Raw genomic sequence first — 14,697 nt, forward strand, 5'->3', positions numbered from 1 at the left:
ATGAATCTCATTTAACAATTTATCAGGTGTCATCACCTCTCATCCATTCAATGCTTTCATTCAAAATTACTCAAGCATCAGATATTCATTCATTTCATTTTTTCCCATTCATTTCAGCATCCATTGCATACATATAATATGCATATAAAACCAAGGAATTCATAGCAATTCATTTTACTCCTGTTCAAGAATGAAAATAGTTGAGTATATTCAATCGGCTTTGAGTTTGTGACACCCTACTTTCTTATTAATGAGTCGGATCTAAATAGATACAAGAGCAATGAGAAATGTATAGAAGCACTGTAAAGAATATGACACTGTTGGTTATTTAAACCTCAAATTTTCAATGCAACCCACAAGTTTTTCAAGAGACTTATATTACATAAACAAATATCACAATTACCACACACTTGATCCACATCATTAACAAAAATGACACACTGATAGATTGAATAAAGAAATAAACAAGAGTTCCACGAGCCACATCGCTAACCTGAGTCACCTTGGCCCATATTTACAGATTTTCCCTATATATTTTCATGTAAAACTTTGATCCCTATTGTGGCCCCAAACTGTAAACTTCTTTGGCCAAATGGTTCTTGAGAAGATTTCCCCTATATATTTGTATGTAAAACTTTTATCCCCTATTGTGGTCCCCCCCCCCCCCCCCCCCCCCCGAGTTATGATTTTTAACAAATTTGAATCTGCACATGTCAGGAAGCTTTCATGTTAATTTGTACTTTCCTAGCCCAGTGGTTCTTTTTTGTTTTAATTTCCTATACATTTGTATGTAAAACTTTCACTCATCCCCTATTATGGTCCCATCCTACTCCCATGGGGTCATACTTTTAACAAACTTCAATGTGCACTATGTCAGGAAGCTTTCATGTAAAGTACTTTACTAGCCCTGTGGTTCTTGAGAAGATTTTTAAATGATCAACCCCCACCCTATTTTTGCATTTTTGTGATTATCCCCCTTTTTAAAGAGGGCATGGCCTTTCATTTGAATAGATTTGAAAGTCCTTCACCCAAGAATCCTTTTTGTAGCAACCACCACCCATTTTTTAAAAATTACCCAAATCAATAAAAATCAGGTGTAATTACCAATTTTGAGTATGCTGATTTCAAATCTGGATTCCTTTTACTCCAATTTCTTATAGAAAATGAGATATAGTGTCTCAAACACCCCTACCGTCAGGTTGCCAAAAACGGAAAATGTTTCATTTCGCATCAAAAAGTGACCCAACTTTATTTCTTGAAACACCATTACCCAAAACAATAAAAAGCAGGTGTAATTACCAATTTTGAGTATGTTGAATCCAATTCTGGATTCCTTTTACTCCACTTCCTTACAGAAAATGAGGTATAGGGCCTTAAACACCCCTACCGTCAGGTTGTCAAAAATTGAAAATGTTCCATTTCACATTAAAAAGTGACCTGAAAGTTATTTCTTGAAATAAGGCATACAACAGAAAAGGAAAACAATTAATACTAAATTGTTCCATGAACATTCTTAGTTGTTTTGGAAAGAATATATCTCACCTCTGGACTTCACAGATACAGGAAAGGAAGAGGAATACGGAGCGGATCAACGATCTTAAATTTAATCAGATTGGGCTATAGCCTAATGAACTGATGAACAGGAGCAAAAGTACAATTAATAGGAAAACTGATTTATTAAACAACAGCAAGTCTTTTCCGAGAACTTCTGGTAGAGCTGTCGGGGGGTGGGGGGGGGGGGGGGGCTGAGTTGCATCATTATCAGAATTTACAGAAACAGTGGACTCTCTGGCCAGTCTGGGGGCTGAGCTAGTTGCATCAGAACTGACAGAAGCAGAACTATCTGGCCAGTCGGGGGGCTGAGTGGTATCAGAATGTATTATTTATTTATTTTTATTTTTTCAAAATTCAGAAATTTAAAAACTGCATGATCAGATTTTTTTGTAACACTAATAATTAATGTCCCTTTATTGCGATGACTCTACAAGTACAAACCATGATATTAAAAAAAAAAATGAAATGAAATGATAGATAAATAAATAAATAAGATATTTGTAAGTTACTTTATTTATCTGTAAGTAAGTCACTTATTAAGTGTAACTTGTGGCAGTGCAACTTGCAAGTGAAAATTGCATCATCTGTAGCTTATGACCCCTTTTGCCTTGCCTTGTAATTAATATTGTTGAAAATTTGGCAAATAGCATTTTTAACCCCCCCGTCCATACCCCACTTTTCTTTAAACGTTAAAAATCCAGCTAATTCAGTGAGGAAGAAATGTCACTACCATATTTCGAATTTCCTCTAGACTATATCAAATTAAATACCGCACTGCTATCAGTCACAGATTGACACTGGTAGGGGAATGGGGACCTGGTCTGCGAGTATGATGGAAAAGATTCTGATGAAAATAAAGATTCATTCATCATTCAGAAATGTATAAACATTGTATTATTGTATACCACCGGTACGTTGCGAGTACGTTAATAATGGGAGTTATCTTTCCTTGGATATCTAAATCAATCAAATACTATATGAACACGGGCAATTATCATCCATGTTTGACCTCAGTATAATTTATTCATGCATAAAATGTATTAATATGTCACTCTTTGTTGCGTATTTCACCGTTAAGTAAATGTTTACATATACTCGCTCTGCTTATTCGCTTCAATCTCAAAGGGATTTTCTGGAATATGCCTAATCACGTGAGATACGCTAAATATAGCTATTTTAGATCCGAACGATCAACTTCGCATCATTCGTAGGCTCTAGGTTTATCCATACTAGCCCGTAAAAAATAGGGTGGAACCTCGTCCCACTTTTCCTGTAGAAATAAAAATGGAACATGACGCGCCACCTAGCGAGCGTGGTTGTTGCTACTTTTTGTGAAATTTGGTTAAAATTGGCCCAAAGGTTCTGGAGAAGTCGAAAATGCAAAAAGTTTACAGACAGACGGACAGATGACAGATAACAGCTAGGCAATCAGAAAAGCTTACTTGAGCTTTCAAATCAGGTGAGCTGAAATAATACTCTGACTGTAAAAGTGATACATTGGTTGTATGTATACTGTTTAACATCTCTCTCGAGATTTTTTCACTCAATGACATATGGAGATGTCACCATTGCCGGTGAAGGGCTTAAAAGATGCCTATATGTTCGGCGCTTACAGCTTTTGAGCAGGGACGATCTTTATCATGCCACACCTGCTGTAACATGGGACACTGGTTTTTATGGTCTAATCTGAAGGACCTCCCCATTTAGTCGCCTCTTACGACAAGCAAATTTTTAACTTTAAGGGGTACTGAGATTGACCTATTCTAACCCGGATCCCCACAGGATGACTGTTAAAGTGTGAATATTACACAGTTAAGTTGTAGTATAATAAGAATATCACAAAACTGATTGAGTATACTCAACTAGTTTCTGTAAATCTTCAGGAGTATCTTATACTCCTAGAAAATAGTCAAGTATACTCAATCGGCTTTGTGATATCATAAAACTTTGTATGCTCTTTTTTCATGAATACAGATAATTATATAAATATCATGATCATAATGAATTTTTTGAAAGTTTAACCAAAAACTTTAATTTAATTCATGCAATTTATATGCACTCTATAATCTATTACTCGGCTAGATCAACTCAAATCAACATAATGGTATACAAAGTACATTATACAGATCTGAGGTAAACATTCACAAAACAATAAGTAAACAGATGGTTAAATATTACATGAGCAAAAACCAATAAACAAACATATTTTTTCAAGTGATTTTACATCCAATGTTGACATTAATTAAGATAACTTTAAAAGTAATTATGTTTACCTTGAAGAAATTGATATGTTTACATACTGGTATATATTTTTGATAATGCTTCAATGAAGTGAAATTCATTTGCTATTTGTCTTTTTTTTAAGATACTGTGCATGTATAATCTTTTAATAAATGGGATTATAAGTCCTATCCACCTCCCATTACCTCTATTTGTAAGTGCATTGTGGTTTGAGGTTCTTACAAAATTTTTCCTACATTTAATGGATAAACTGATCCTTCAGTCTTTGCTTTACAGCAGCAGTAATCCCCTTGCCATTGATAAGACATAAAAATTTACCATTAATTCTTTACATTAGTGTATCCAAAACAATCTAAAACATTTTGAATACTAAAAATCCATGAGTTTTTAACATTGTCAACTAGTGATGGGATATCGTTTAATTTCATAATCAATCATTGGTTGGAATTGGTTTCTGCTTTCGATGCGATTTTACCGATTATAATCAGAAGACATATTTCTGTTCTAAAAGGCATAATCTATGGGGTTTTTTCATTTAAACGAATGTATATTTATATGTTTACACATAAATATAATTATACATAAAGTTATGTTTGTTCAAAAGTTTGTTGCAATCTTTACATATAATATTTCAAATGCATCTTGCATCTTGTAAGATCCTCTTAAATTTGTGTTAAATATCTATTCTCAATGCCTCTGTAGCAAGTGACAGTGTTACAAGAAAGCAAGTTAAAATGACTTAACAAAATGGTCAAGAGGTCTAGCATGCTGTTCAAATGCAGCTATGATATTTGGTTCCACAGGTTTTGTAACATTAAATTTTACACTCATAGAGTAATATTGGTCCAATTACTTTATCAAATAAATCGAGCTAACATTTTAACTGTTATATTTTGATATACCATATATACCTTAATTTCAGGTATTTATTAAAAAGAATATAATCCAAGATATGTGTGTTATGTTTTGACTTATTTTCTTTGCTGATGATACATAATTTTATATGTATGAATTCATATGTACTTTTGAGCTGTCCCTTTACAGCCCTTGATTGGAAAATAAATTTATGTATTTTATATGTTCTATGGTGGTGGCATTTGGTGAAACTGACCGTGTTCATCTTTAAGTTACTATTGCATAGAAAAAATTATAAAATGCAAATGAAGAAGCATGCATTATGAAGAAGCATGCATTAGCAAACACTGACCACCTGTCAAACAACATCCGAAAAGGACAGGCACGATGCTTATTTGCGTGATTTAAAGTAATTTGATGAGAAACCTGACGGGAAAAAATGCTTGCAGGGAGTGCATTGTGACTATTGCGCAAGATGCTAAAACTTGCTACATTTTGTAAGTTCAGTTGCTTACCTGCAAGAAACACTGGCCGCTTAATAATGTTTTTTCTTTGCAAAACGTCAGACGACTTAAAAACACTACATAAGTAAGGTCCCACTGGAATAATCTTATAATACTTCACATGTCCTGCTATTAGTATGTCTAAAATAATGTTTTGTAGTTGCCAAGAACGCGAACTGCCTTCCTTTTTGTATTCAATATCTGAATCTCGAACCCGACAACACGATCCTGAACCCGATTAACTAAATTAATGTTTTTACAAAAAAAAATCTATTTTAATCTGTCCCCATGATTGTTTCTAATATTTGAAAATATTCACAATTATTCGAAATATTATTTCGAAATGAAATTAACCGCATAAACATGGATGTCCCGTGTCACAGTAGGTGTGGCACGCTAAAGAACCCTCACTGCTCAATGGCCGTAAGCCACAGGCACTTGTTTCTGTAAATGACTTATGACCTCTATTATTAGTATACAGAGGTCATAAGTCATTTACAGAAACAAGTGCCTGTGCCGTAAGCGCAGAACATAGGTCTAAATTTGAAGTCCTTTGTCGGTCTTGGTGACGTCTCCATATGAATGAAAAATTCTCGAGAGGGACGTTAAACAAGATATGTACAATCAATCAATCGATTTCAAAACGAGGAGTTGGAGAAGGAACTCCGAGGACAGGCCCGCGGTGTCTTGGGTATTTCAACTGGGACTGTCCAAAGCTCAAAGGGAAGTCCCGGGCGGCAAAGGGCCTAAAGGCTAAGCCAAGGGAGAATTCCGAGGCCTGCTAAAGGACACCTGGGTCACGGGGGCCGGGAGCTAAGACTCGTCCACCGTTGACCAGAGAAGGGCCTGTTCACGGTGAAGCGCGGATGTTGACGCCAGGCTTGCCCGGTTAGGCTGGGATGTGCGCGACAGATGTTGGCGAGGCAGGGAAACGCACAGTGGACAAGCTGTCAGGAAGAGGACACCGCAGTGTATCCTTTGTATGCGTCGTTCGAAGAGGGGCAAACCTAATGTTCGGTTTCAGGAGGCACTACGGGAGGATGTTCCCCGAGGAAATCACAGTGTCGGAGCTGCTAGGTTTTGGTATCAGGGACCAGGGGAATATGGAGGACTGTCATATGGATCAAGAGGATTCGCCGGGTCAGGAGGAGGAGCGGGGCACGGATGATGAGACGCCCATGAATGCCCAAAGGTAGCCACGCAGGATGTTTTTCAGCCCACGGAGAAAAATGGGCTTGAAGTGGTTTGTGACCCAGCAGTGGGGGGAACATATGATATGTCCTGCTTCCAAGACGGTTCAGGACCCAGCTGCTTCAGTCTTACTGTGTCCCTGTCATTTGCATTGAGAGATGGAGGACTTGGTAATTGGCCCTTATATTATGCAGCTATCGTATGTTGGTGCCACACACCTACCACGTTGAAGGGGAAACCATTGGATGATTTTGCAGTGGATCATTTACCTCCGAGGAAACGTGGCAGAGAGCGACTAGGGAGTTCCCACTCATCGTCTGCTAAGTCCAGGAATTCTCTCGTATCTGGGATGATTCTGAGACTTTTGTCTGTTAGAAGCTTGAGGATCCCATATGATGGATGGTACCGTGGTTGTGTTGGCCCTGTTGACACTTTGGTTGGCTCAAGCCTTGGTCTAAGAGGGATGGCCACCATTCCTGGTAGACTTAACTCTGACAGACAACTAGGAGATGGGACGCAATGCCTGGACAAAGGTATGGGCGTGTGTTAGTTGTCAGTTACTGCTAGGGACTGTGCTAGCCTGGTGCCCTGGCCTTCGTTTGCGGAGCATTATGGGAAGGCCAGGGCACCAGGCTAGGGACTGTGCGATCCAGGACTTACCCTGGCCCACACCAGGGTGGATTCGGGGGGTTCCCGTCAGTTACAGCTAGGGGTGAGCGACCCAGGGCTCTCTGGTCCACACCAGGGTGGGATTGAGAAAAATTAGTAAGTTGTCTTCGGGATATGTACCAGACCTTTCTTGTGGTCTCGAGTCCTTTCCGGCGTCCTCGGATAGTCTCCGTGGCGCCCCCTCTTGCATTTCAAGGACCCTGTTTCCTCGTCTTTCAGAGAAAATGGGGAGAGGGTAATAGTATCCGGGGGGGGGTCTACCCTGGTATACGACTTATCTTGGACTGGCGTTGGAGAGCAACTTCCAGCAGCACGAGATTTCCCGCGGGTGGAGGACATCAACAAGAAAATAAACGGATCCTACGTTGAAGCAGGAAGAGTGGCTTGGTCCGTGGGCCCCATGTATCTTTACATATTTTAAGTAATATTGATTGGTTGATTGATGTTTTCCGCCACACTCAACACTTTTTCATTTATCTAGTGGCGCCCAGTTTTTATTGGTGGAAAAGAGAACCCAGATACAATGTACCTGGGAAGAGACCACCGACCTTCCGAAAGTAAACTGGGAAACTCTCCCTTAACGGCGCGAGCGGGATTCGAACCCGCGCCGACATGCAGAGGTGAGAGGTCGTGTGCTTTTGTGCGCGATGCTCTAGCCACTTATTAAGTAATAAACATATCGATACTTTAGTATGTTTTGAAAAGAAACATATTTCAAAAACAGCAGTAAACCGTCAACAGAACGACTGGTTGTATTGTAGCGGACACTTATGAGTATAAGTGGGAACCTATACTGCTTTGCTAGTGATTTCTCTTTATCACGCAAGTTAAGCTTCGGCGAGCGCGAGATCTCAGCATTTAATTGGTTGGGTGACCGCTACATGTTACAAATTGGTGGCAGTGTAGTTCATTCATTCATTCTTTATTTCCTCCATGTGGAGATATTGCAATATAAGTTAATATACAATTACATATACATGAATATTACATTTTGAATAGACATATGTATTTAAAAACAAAAAGAATATAGAAGAATAAACATATATACACTACCCTTAAAGTATGTGATGGATAGGGGGGCAGATAACGGCATGGTGTCTGACAGCTAGGGAGGCGATACCTGTAACTGAGCCAGAGCTCTCTGATAATGCGCAACTGCGCTTCGAACAAAATTGAAGTTCAATACGCGGAAGGTTTGATTATTGGTTTCGTGTATTGTATACCGCCCCAGAAGAACAAGAAACATTTCATTTTCTGTCAATCCGCATAACTCTGCACATAGGCGTATGTCAAAACAGTTTGTGATCACGTTCCACCAATTGTTTCAGTTGCAGGACATGCGCAAGAGGAATGTTGAAACACATTAGAGAAAGACCTTCCACAAAGAGAGGAATTTAGGAATTGGTCCATTGAGCACGTATTGGTGCACAGTTTGCATATGAATTTGCAGAGTTCAATTTCCTTGTAGTTTTTTGCTAAAAACCAGATAGACGACGGTTTTGAGTCCGAGAAAATTTGTATAAAGGAAAGAAATTCACGGTCGTGCAACATTCGTATTTGACGCTGAGATAGATGCGAGGTCATGACTCTACCACGTACCATATTCTTCCAGTTCAGCTTCGAAGGGACGGATCCATCTTCCAGAAATTTCCATAAATGGGAAACAAGATCATATGATTGGAGAGTATTCACAATATCGGGAATAAAATCAGAATGAACATCGGAGAGACTGTACAGATAGGAAAATAGTCTTGCGAGAAATATTGACTTCGTTAATGTTTTTGGATTCAGACGACATAATCTTCCAAAGAATAAAAGTTTCCGCACGTCAATTTCAGCACATATGGGTACAACATTGAAAAGTGATTCGCACATATTTGACCTGCATAACTTTGGTAAATAAAGGGAGTTTTTGCAAATAAAGTGTTGGAATGTGTTAAGTCAAACTTTATCAACAGATGACATATTGCTCCAGAGTTCACATCCATAAAGCACTGATGGTAGTACGATCGTTTTGTACAAATGAGACATTGTCATTGGGCTAAGAAACTGTGTACCAAGATCGGATAGTGCGAAGTAAGATTTACGCCCTTTGTTCAAGATTCCTGTATTCTGTCCGAGAGTTTGCATTTGTGGTTAATAACAATTCCTAGATGGTTATAGGACTGTTCGCATGTCACTTTGGAAGGACCTAAGTGCCACGATAATTTGTCTAACTTTGTTCTTTTAGCTCGAAATTGCAAGACGCAGGATTTGGACGCATTCAATGTAAATCGCCATTTCCTGGAGTAGTTGTAAGCGATATCCAGAATTGTTTGGAGCGATAGTGGTGATATGCCAATTAATGACAAGTCGTCAGTTAAAGAGGGGCAGCTGCTAGGGATATCTAGTACGCCAGTATTTAGACTACCCGACTGTAGTTCATGAATAAGATCATTAATAAAAACAAGGTACAAAAAGGTAGAAAGAACACCGCCCTGTCTAACACCTTGGTTAACAGGAAACCAATCTGATTGGGTTTGGTTTACAATAATTGAACTCACTGTATTTTGGTGACATTGGTTAATAAGTAACCACAATTTACCCCTAATGCCAAGTTCGTATATCTTAAACATAAGACCAGGCCTCCATACCGTGTCAAACGCTTTGCTGATATCAAGAAAACCCACGTAAACATTACTACCTTGTTCCAAATTATGAAAAATTGTTTCATGTAAATTGAACGATGCAGTCAGACAACCTAATTCTTTCTGGAAACCTTGCTGTTGAGTGTTGGGAAAATCTTTAGGCTCTGATCACTGGACCGCAGAGTTCTGGAGGGAGCATAGGGTGTTATGAGTTCCTGCAGATAGGATGGAGTCATGATGTTGACTGTTTTGTACACTAACACCAATGTCCTGAAGATGACTCTTTGCTGAACTGGCAGCCAATGGAGGGAGAGTAGTACTGTTGTAATGCTGCCATATTTGCGGGTGCCTGAGATGATTCTGGCTGCAGCGTATTGGATGGATTGGAGCCGCTGGATCTGCTTTGATGGTAAGCTGTAGTAGAGAGAGTGCCAGTAGTCCAGTTTTGTTGTTATGAAGGCATGGACAACACATTCCAGCGATTCCCTGTCCAGATATATCCTCAGCTGGCTCAGGTTCTTAAGATGGATGAAGGCACCTCTGTACACTGATGATAGATGTGCTTCCATGGTCATATGAGAGTCAATGGTTACACCAACTCCCTTGGCCTTAGTAACAGGAGTGATAGAGTCGTCTCCTACTTGCAGTGATGGACGCATTGAATGTAAATCGCCATTTACTGGAGTAGTTGTAAGCGATATCCAGCATTGTTTGGAGCGATAGTGGTGATATGCCAATTAATGACAAGTCGTCAGCTAAAGAGGGGCAGCTGCTAGGGATATCTAGTACACCAGTATTTACAGTGATGGTATGTTCAGCTTAGAGGCCATTTGTTTGGAGGATATCACTAGCACCTCAGTTTTGTCTGTGATTCTGGTGTTTGGTGGGCCCTTTTCAGGTAGAGTCTCTTCGGAGCTCTGGGACTTCCGTGTCCATGCACGGACGTGTTTTGTCCGGGGACGACGGGTGGTTGTCGTGGGTAACAGTGGATGAGCGGTCACCCAGACAAGTGCTGATCATGCTCGCCGTTGTTTAGCTTGCGTGATCAAGAGAGAGACTCTACCACATCACTAGAAAAGCTAGCTCACTGGCGAGGCAGTATAAGTTCCCTCTTATACTGTCCGCTACACTCCCCCTTGTTCAGGGAAGCTTCGCCCCGAAGCTTGGCGCGAGTTCTCTCTGAATGTTGGCACTCTTCACCAACGACACACATTACAGTATATTATTCAACGTTCGTCTCGAGAATTTTTCACTTATATGGAGACGTCACCATTGCTGGTGAAGGGCTCATCAATTGAATTTATGCGTGCATCAAATCAATTATTGCTCGAGCATCAATTGAATTAATTAAGTGTCCAGAACAGGAGACTCACCCAAAAAAAATATTTATACATGTACCGGTATCTGAATTAGTGGATTTGCAGTGTCAACAAAACATAGTATGTAGCTAGAAGTTTGAAATTATCCCGTAGTGAATAACGTGAGATAATAATAAAAAGAATTGTACTTGGTGTAGACAGACATTTGAGAATGGAACAAGCTGGATTCAGGGCAGGAAGAGGCACTACGGAACAGATATTTGTCCTACGTAATATTCTAGAACAAGCTATAGAATGGAACTCCAACCCCTATCTATGCTTCGTCGATTTTGAAAAAGCCTTCGACAGCGTACACAGGGAAACCCTTTGGAAGATCATGAAATCTTATGGAATACCAGACGAAATAATCAGAATGGTTAAATTAATGTATGAAGACAGTGAATGTGGAGTTGTTGATGGAAATGGTACAACAGAATGGTTTAATGTTAAATCTGGTGTCAAACAAGGATGCAACATGTCGGGTTTCTTGTTCCTCCTGGTAGTTGATTGGATAATGAAAAAGACAACAGCAGATAACAACTCAGGCATAAGATGGAATATGACAACAAAATTAGACGATCTAGATTTTGCAGACGACATCGCTTTATTATCCAGCAGCAAAGATCAAATGCAACAAAAACTGAACTCTCTAAACAGATATGCAGCTAGAACAGGTTTAAAAATCAATACAGGAAAAACCAAAGTCATGCGTCTAAATGCTGCAAACATCACACCAATAACGATCAATGGGAACAACATAAACGATGTGGATGAGTTCATTTACCTCGGAGCAATAGTAAGCAAGACAGGAGGTACTAATGAAGATATAAGAAGAAGAATTGGCCATGCAAGAGTAGCATTCCATAAGCTACGCAAGATCTGGAGCAATAACCAACTCAACAGAAAAACAAAAATGAAGCTCTTCAGCTCAAATGTAATAGCTGTGTTATTGTATGGCAGCGAGACCTGGAAAATGACAAAAGGGGACAAAAAGCTTGTAGATACCTTCCAGCACAAATGTCTTAGGAAAATCTTAAAGATCTACTGGCCAATGAAAATATCAAATGTAGCAGTTAGAGAGATAGCAGGAGTAGCAAAGATCAGCACTATGATAAAAACACGCAGATGGCAGTGGATTGGACATGTGCTACGGATTGATAAAAGAACACACCCATATGTAGCCCTTAGTTGGACACCAGAAGGAAGAAGAAAGAGAGGAAGACCGAAGGAAACGTGGAGAAGAACAATAGAAAGAGAGAGGAAAGAATTAGGTTTTGGGTCATGGACAGAGGCAGCAAGATCAGCCCAGGATAGAAGTAAATGGAGAGGACTTGTTCATGGCCCCATTCTCCACGAGGAGAGAAGGAATTAAGTCAAGTAAGTCAAGAATAATGTGAGAATCACCAGTATGGAGCACCAAATTAACATAAACTCAAATAATTGAAGATATCTTCAATTATTTGAAGATATCATCAATTCATTTGATGCGCGCAACAATTTAATTAAAGATCTCTTCAAATAATTAATGATATCTTCAATTCTGAATTATCTTCAATTATTTGAGTTTGTGTTAAGTTGGCGCTCCATAATGGTGACGTCTCTATGAGTGAAAAATTCTCGAGCATTACACAATCAATCATACATGCATATTTGTACTTTTCTACAGCACATTACGATCTGCAGTGAATTACACCCTTCATTTCAAACGTACCCCTACCATGGTAAATTTCTCAGTCATTTCTCGATTTGGTGCGATAATTTTTCATCTCGACAATTAATTTAAACTGCTATAATATTTTTTTCAATTCCAAATCGTTTCACTCTTGATATTAGCCAATCACGCAACATCTAGTCATTTATACCCCAGGCTCTGTTCAATTTTGTGTAAACTGCGTTCGGATTACGCATCCTGGGGTGTGATACTCTCATTCCATCCAAAAAAAAATATAAGCAGGGAAGACTGCTCTCTTTTATTTTTTATTTAACCTACCTACCTTCAATTTGTTTCGAAAGAGAATTGTTTTATGAAATTCCTATGTTCGTCGCTTATTAGAGGGTCAATGAAATTGGAAAGAATAGAGGCAGAACTTTGAAATTTTAACAAGCGACAGAATATACAACTTTCTGTTACGATTCATTCGTAAATGTGTTATGATAACCATGACCATGCCAAGAACTCCCGTTCGGTCTGAATAACATGTAAACTCTTTGGCTTCCATCTTTTTGGGCTTCAATAGGCCTAAAACCACATTACATGCTGATTAATTCAGCATGCTGATTAGCATCGCTGGATATCCATCGCTTATCTTTTCCGTGCGGTCACTGATTTATAACGGTTTCCTACACCGGAGAGAATTTTTCACTCATTGAGACGTCACCAGCTGTAGGTGAAGTACCACAAATATAGAGCCATATTGCCCAGTAAGGGTCCTTTATCGTGCCAACTCCTGCCGTGACACGAGGCCTTCGTTTTTTTTAAAGATCATGTCCGAAAGACCCGTGATTCTAAATGTCGAGTGTATGGCGAAGGAGCAAACACTAACTCTTATTAGGTTTGACGCGGCCATGACAAGAGCGGGGCTCGAACTCCCCAGTCATAGGCGTAGCTTGGGTTCGAATATTACCGAGGCAGGGGTCTGGGGGGCGCAGAAGCTATCGACATTTTAACAACGTAAAAGGTGTTTTTGGTTGTTGTTTTTTATTTTACCGAGGCAGCTGCCTCGGTTGCCGCAATGGAAGCTACAGACATTTTAACAACGTAAAAGGTGTTTTTTGTTGTTTTTTTTCCGAGGCAGCTGCCTCGGTTGCCGCAATGGAAGCCACGCCACTGAACGCTCTACCACTGAGCTACCGCGACCACAGAGGCTCGAGAATTTACCTCATATGAAATGGAAAAGGTGACTGTTTTCAATTAATGATAGAATCTATATTGAAAATATACAGATAGAAGTTGACTCCTTTATGGCACAACGCTAGGATATTCAATGCTTTGTAGTTGGATATGGAATTTATTTCACGAGTAAGACGGTTTTTTAAAAATATATATTCACGAGTGCGAGGCTGGTGATTAGTCGTTGCCATTTTGGCATTTGCGGTTTTATGTCATTTTTAGACCCCCGTACAAAGAGTCACTTTTTGACTTTGATCATGCCGGTGGAACTCAAGGATGTCGCTCTTCTGGCGGGAGTGAGCGTAGCACATTCCTGGCAGCTGAGTAAGTATAAACATGCAATACATCGTATGGTAGCAATGCAATGAATAATATTCAGGCTAAAATCAAGCTTCTTCAATCCGAGCCTTCTGCTGAATTTTATTCAAATCAGGCCAAATGGAGAAATATTGACGCCAGCCTGGTCTGTATAGTGTTTGTTTTCCTCTTTCGTGTTCATTTTTTTCCTTTCAGTGAAAGCACACTCTAAATATTTATACTTAAGTAGGACGTTTATACAACTGCTACAAAGTTCTGATTTCTGACCCAAACAGTATGGCGGCCATAGATTGTCAGAAATTACCCTTTCGACGAAACGTGTATTCCTTTCATGAGTTGGTAGGGGTACTACTAATTAATGAACTATAGATTTATTTGTAATTAGTTCTTAAAATTAGTGTCAGTGGCTGGTAGGTTTGTCCCTCTTTTGGTTTGTCAAACTGACTTATCAAAGAATTTTTCTTGATTTGCAAGGTTAAGGTCGCATGTAC

The 14,697-nt window shown here is 39.4% G+C and overlaps 2 protein-coding genes across 4 annotated transcripts in view; one reads left to right on the top strand and one right to left on the bottom strand.

Annotated features, from left to right (window-relative positions):
• Positions 1-5,343, bottom strand: part of LOC125679187 (anoctamin-4-like) — a 62,070-nt gene extending 56,727 nt beyond the window's left edge. For 2 of the 3 annotated variants that reach the window (XM_048918188.2, XM_048918187.2), the window contains exon 1: positions 5,166-5,328. The gene's annotated coding sequence lies outside the window, so the exon portion shown is untranslated. Of the gene's footprint in view, positions 1-5,165 lie in introns of all 3 variants that reach the window. The other variant, XM_048918186.2, reaches the window with a different exon arrangement.
• An 8,433-nt stretch (positions 5,344-13,776) lies between these two features.
• Positions 13,777-14,697, top strand: part of LOC125679195 (microsomal glutathione S-transferase 2-like) — an 8,307-nt gene continuing 7,386 nt past the window's right edge. Inside the window, exon 1 of the mRNA XM_048918205.2 lies at positions 13,777-14,212. Coding sequence (XP_048774162.1) covers positions 14,098-14,212 — 115 coding nt within the window. The 5' untranslated portion in view covers positions 13,777-14,097. The remainder of the gene's footprint in view (positions 14,213-14,697) is intronic.

This window comes from Ostrea edulis, chromosome 2 (assembly GCF_947568905.1).
Source record: "Ostrea edulis chromosome 2, xbOstEdul1.1, whole genome shotgun sequence".
Lineage (NCBI taxonomy): Eukaryota > Metazoa > Mollusca > Bivalvia > Ostreida > Ostreidae > Ostrea > Ostrea edulis.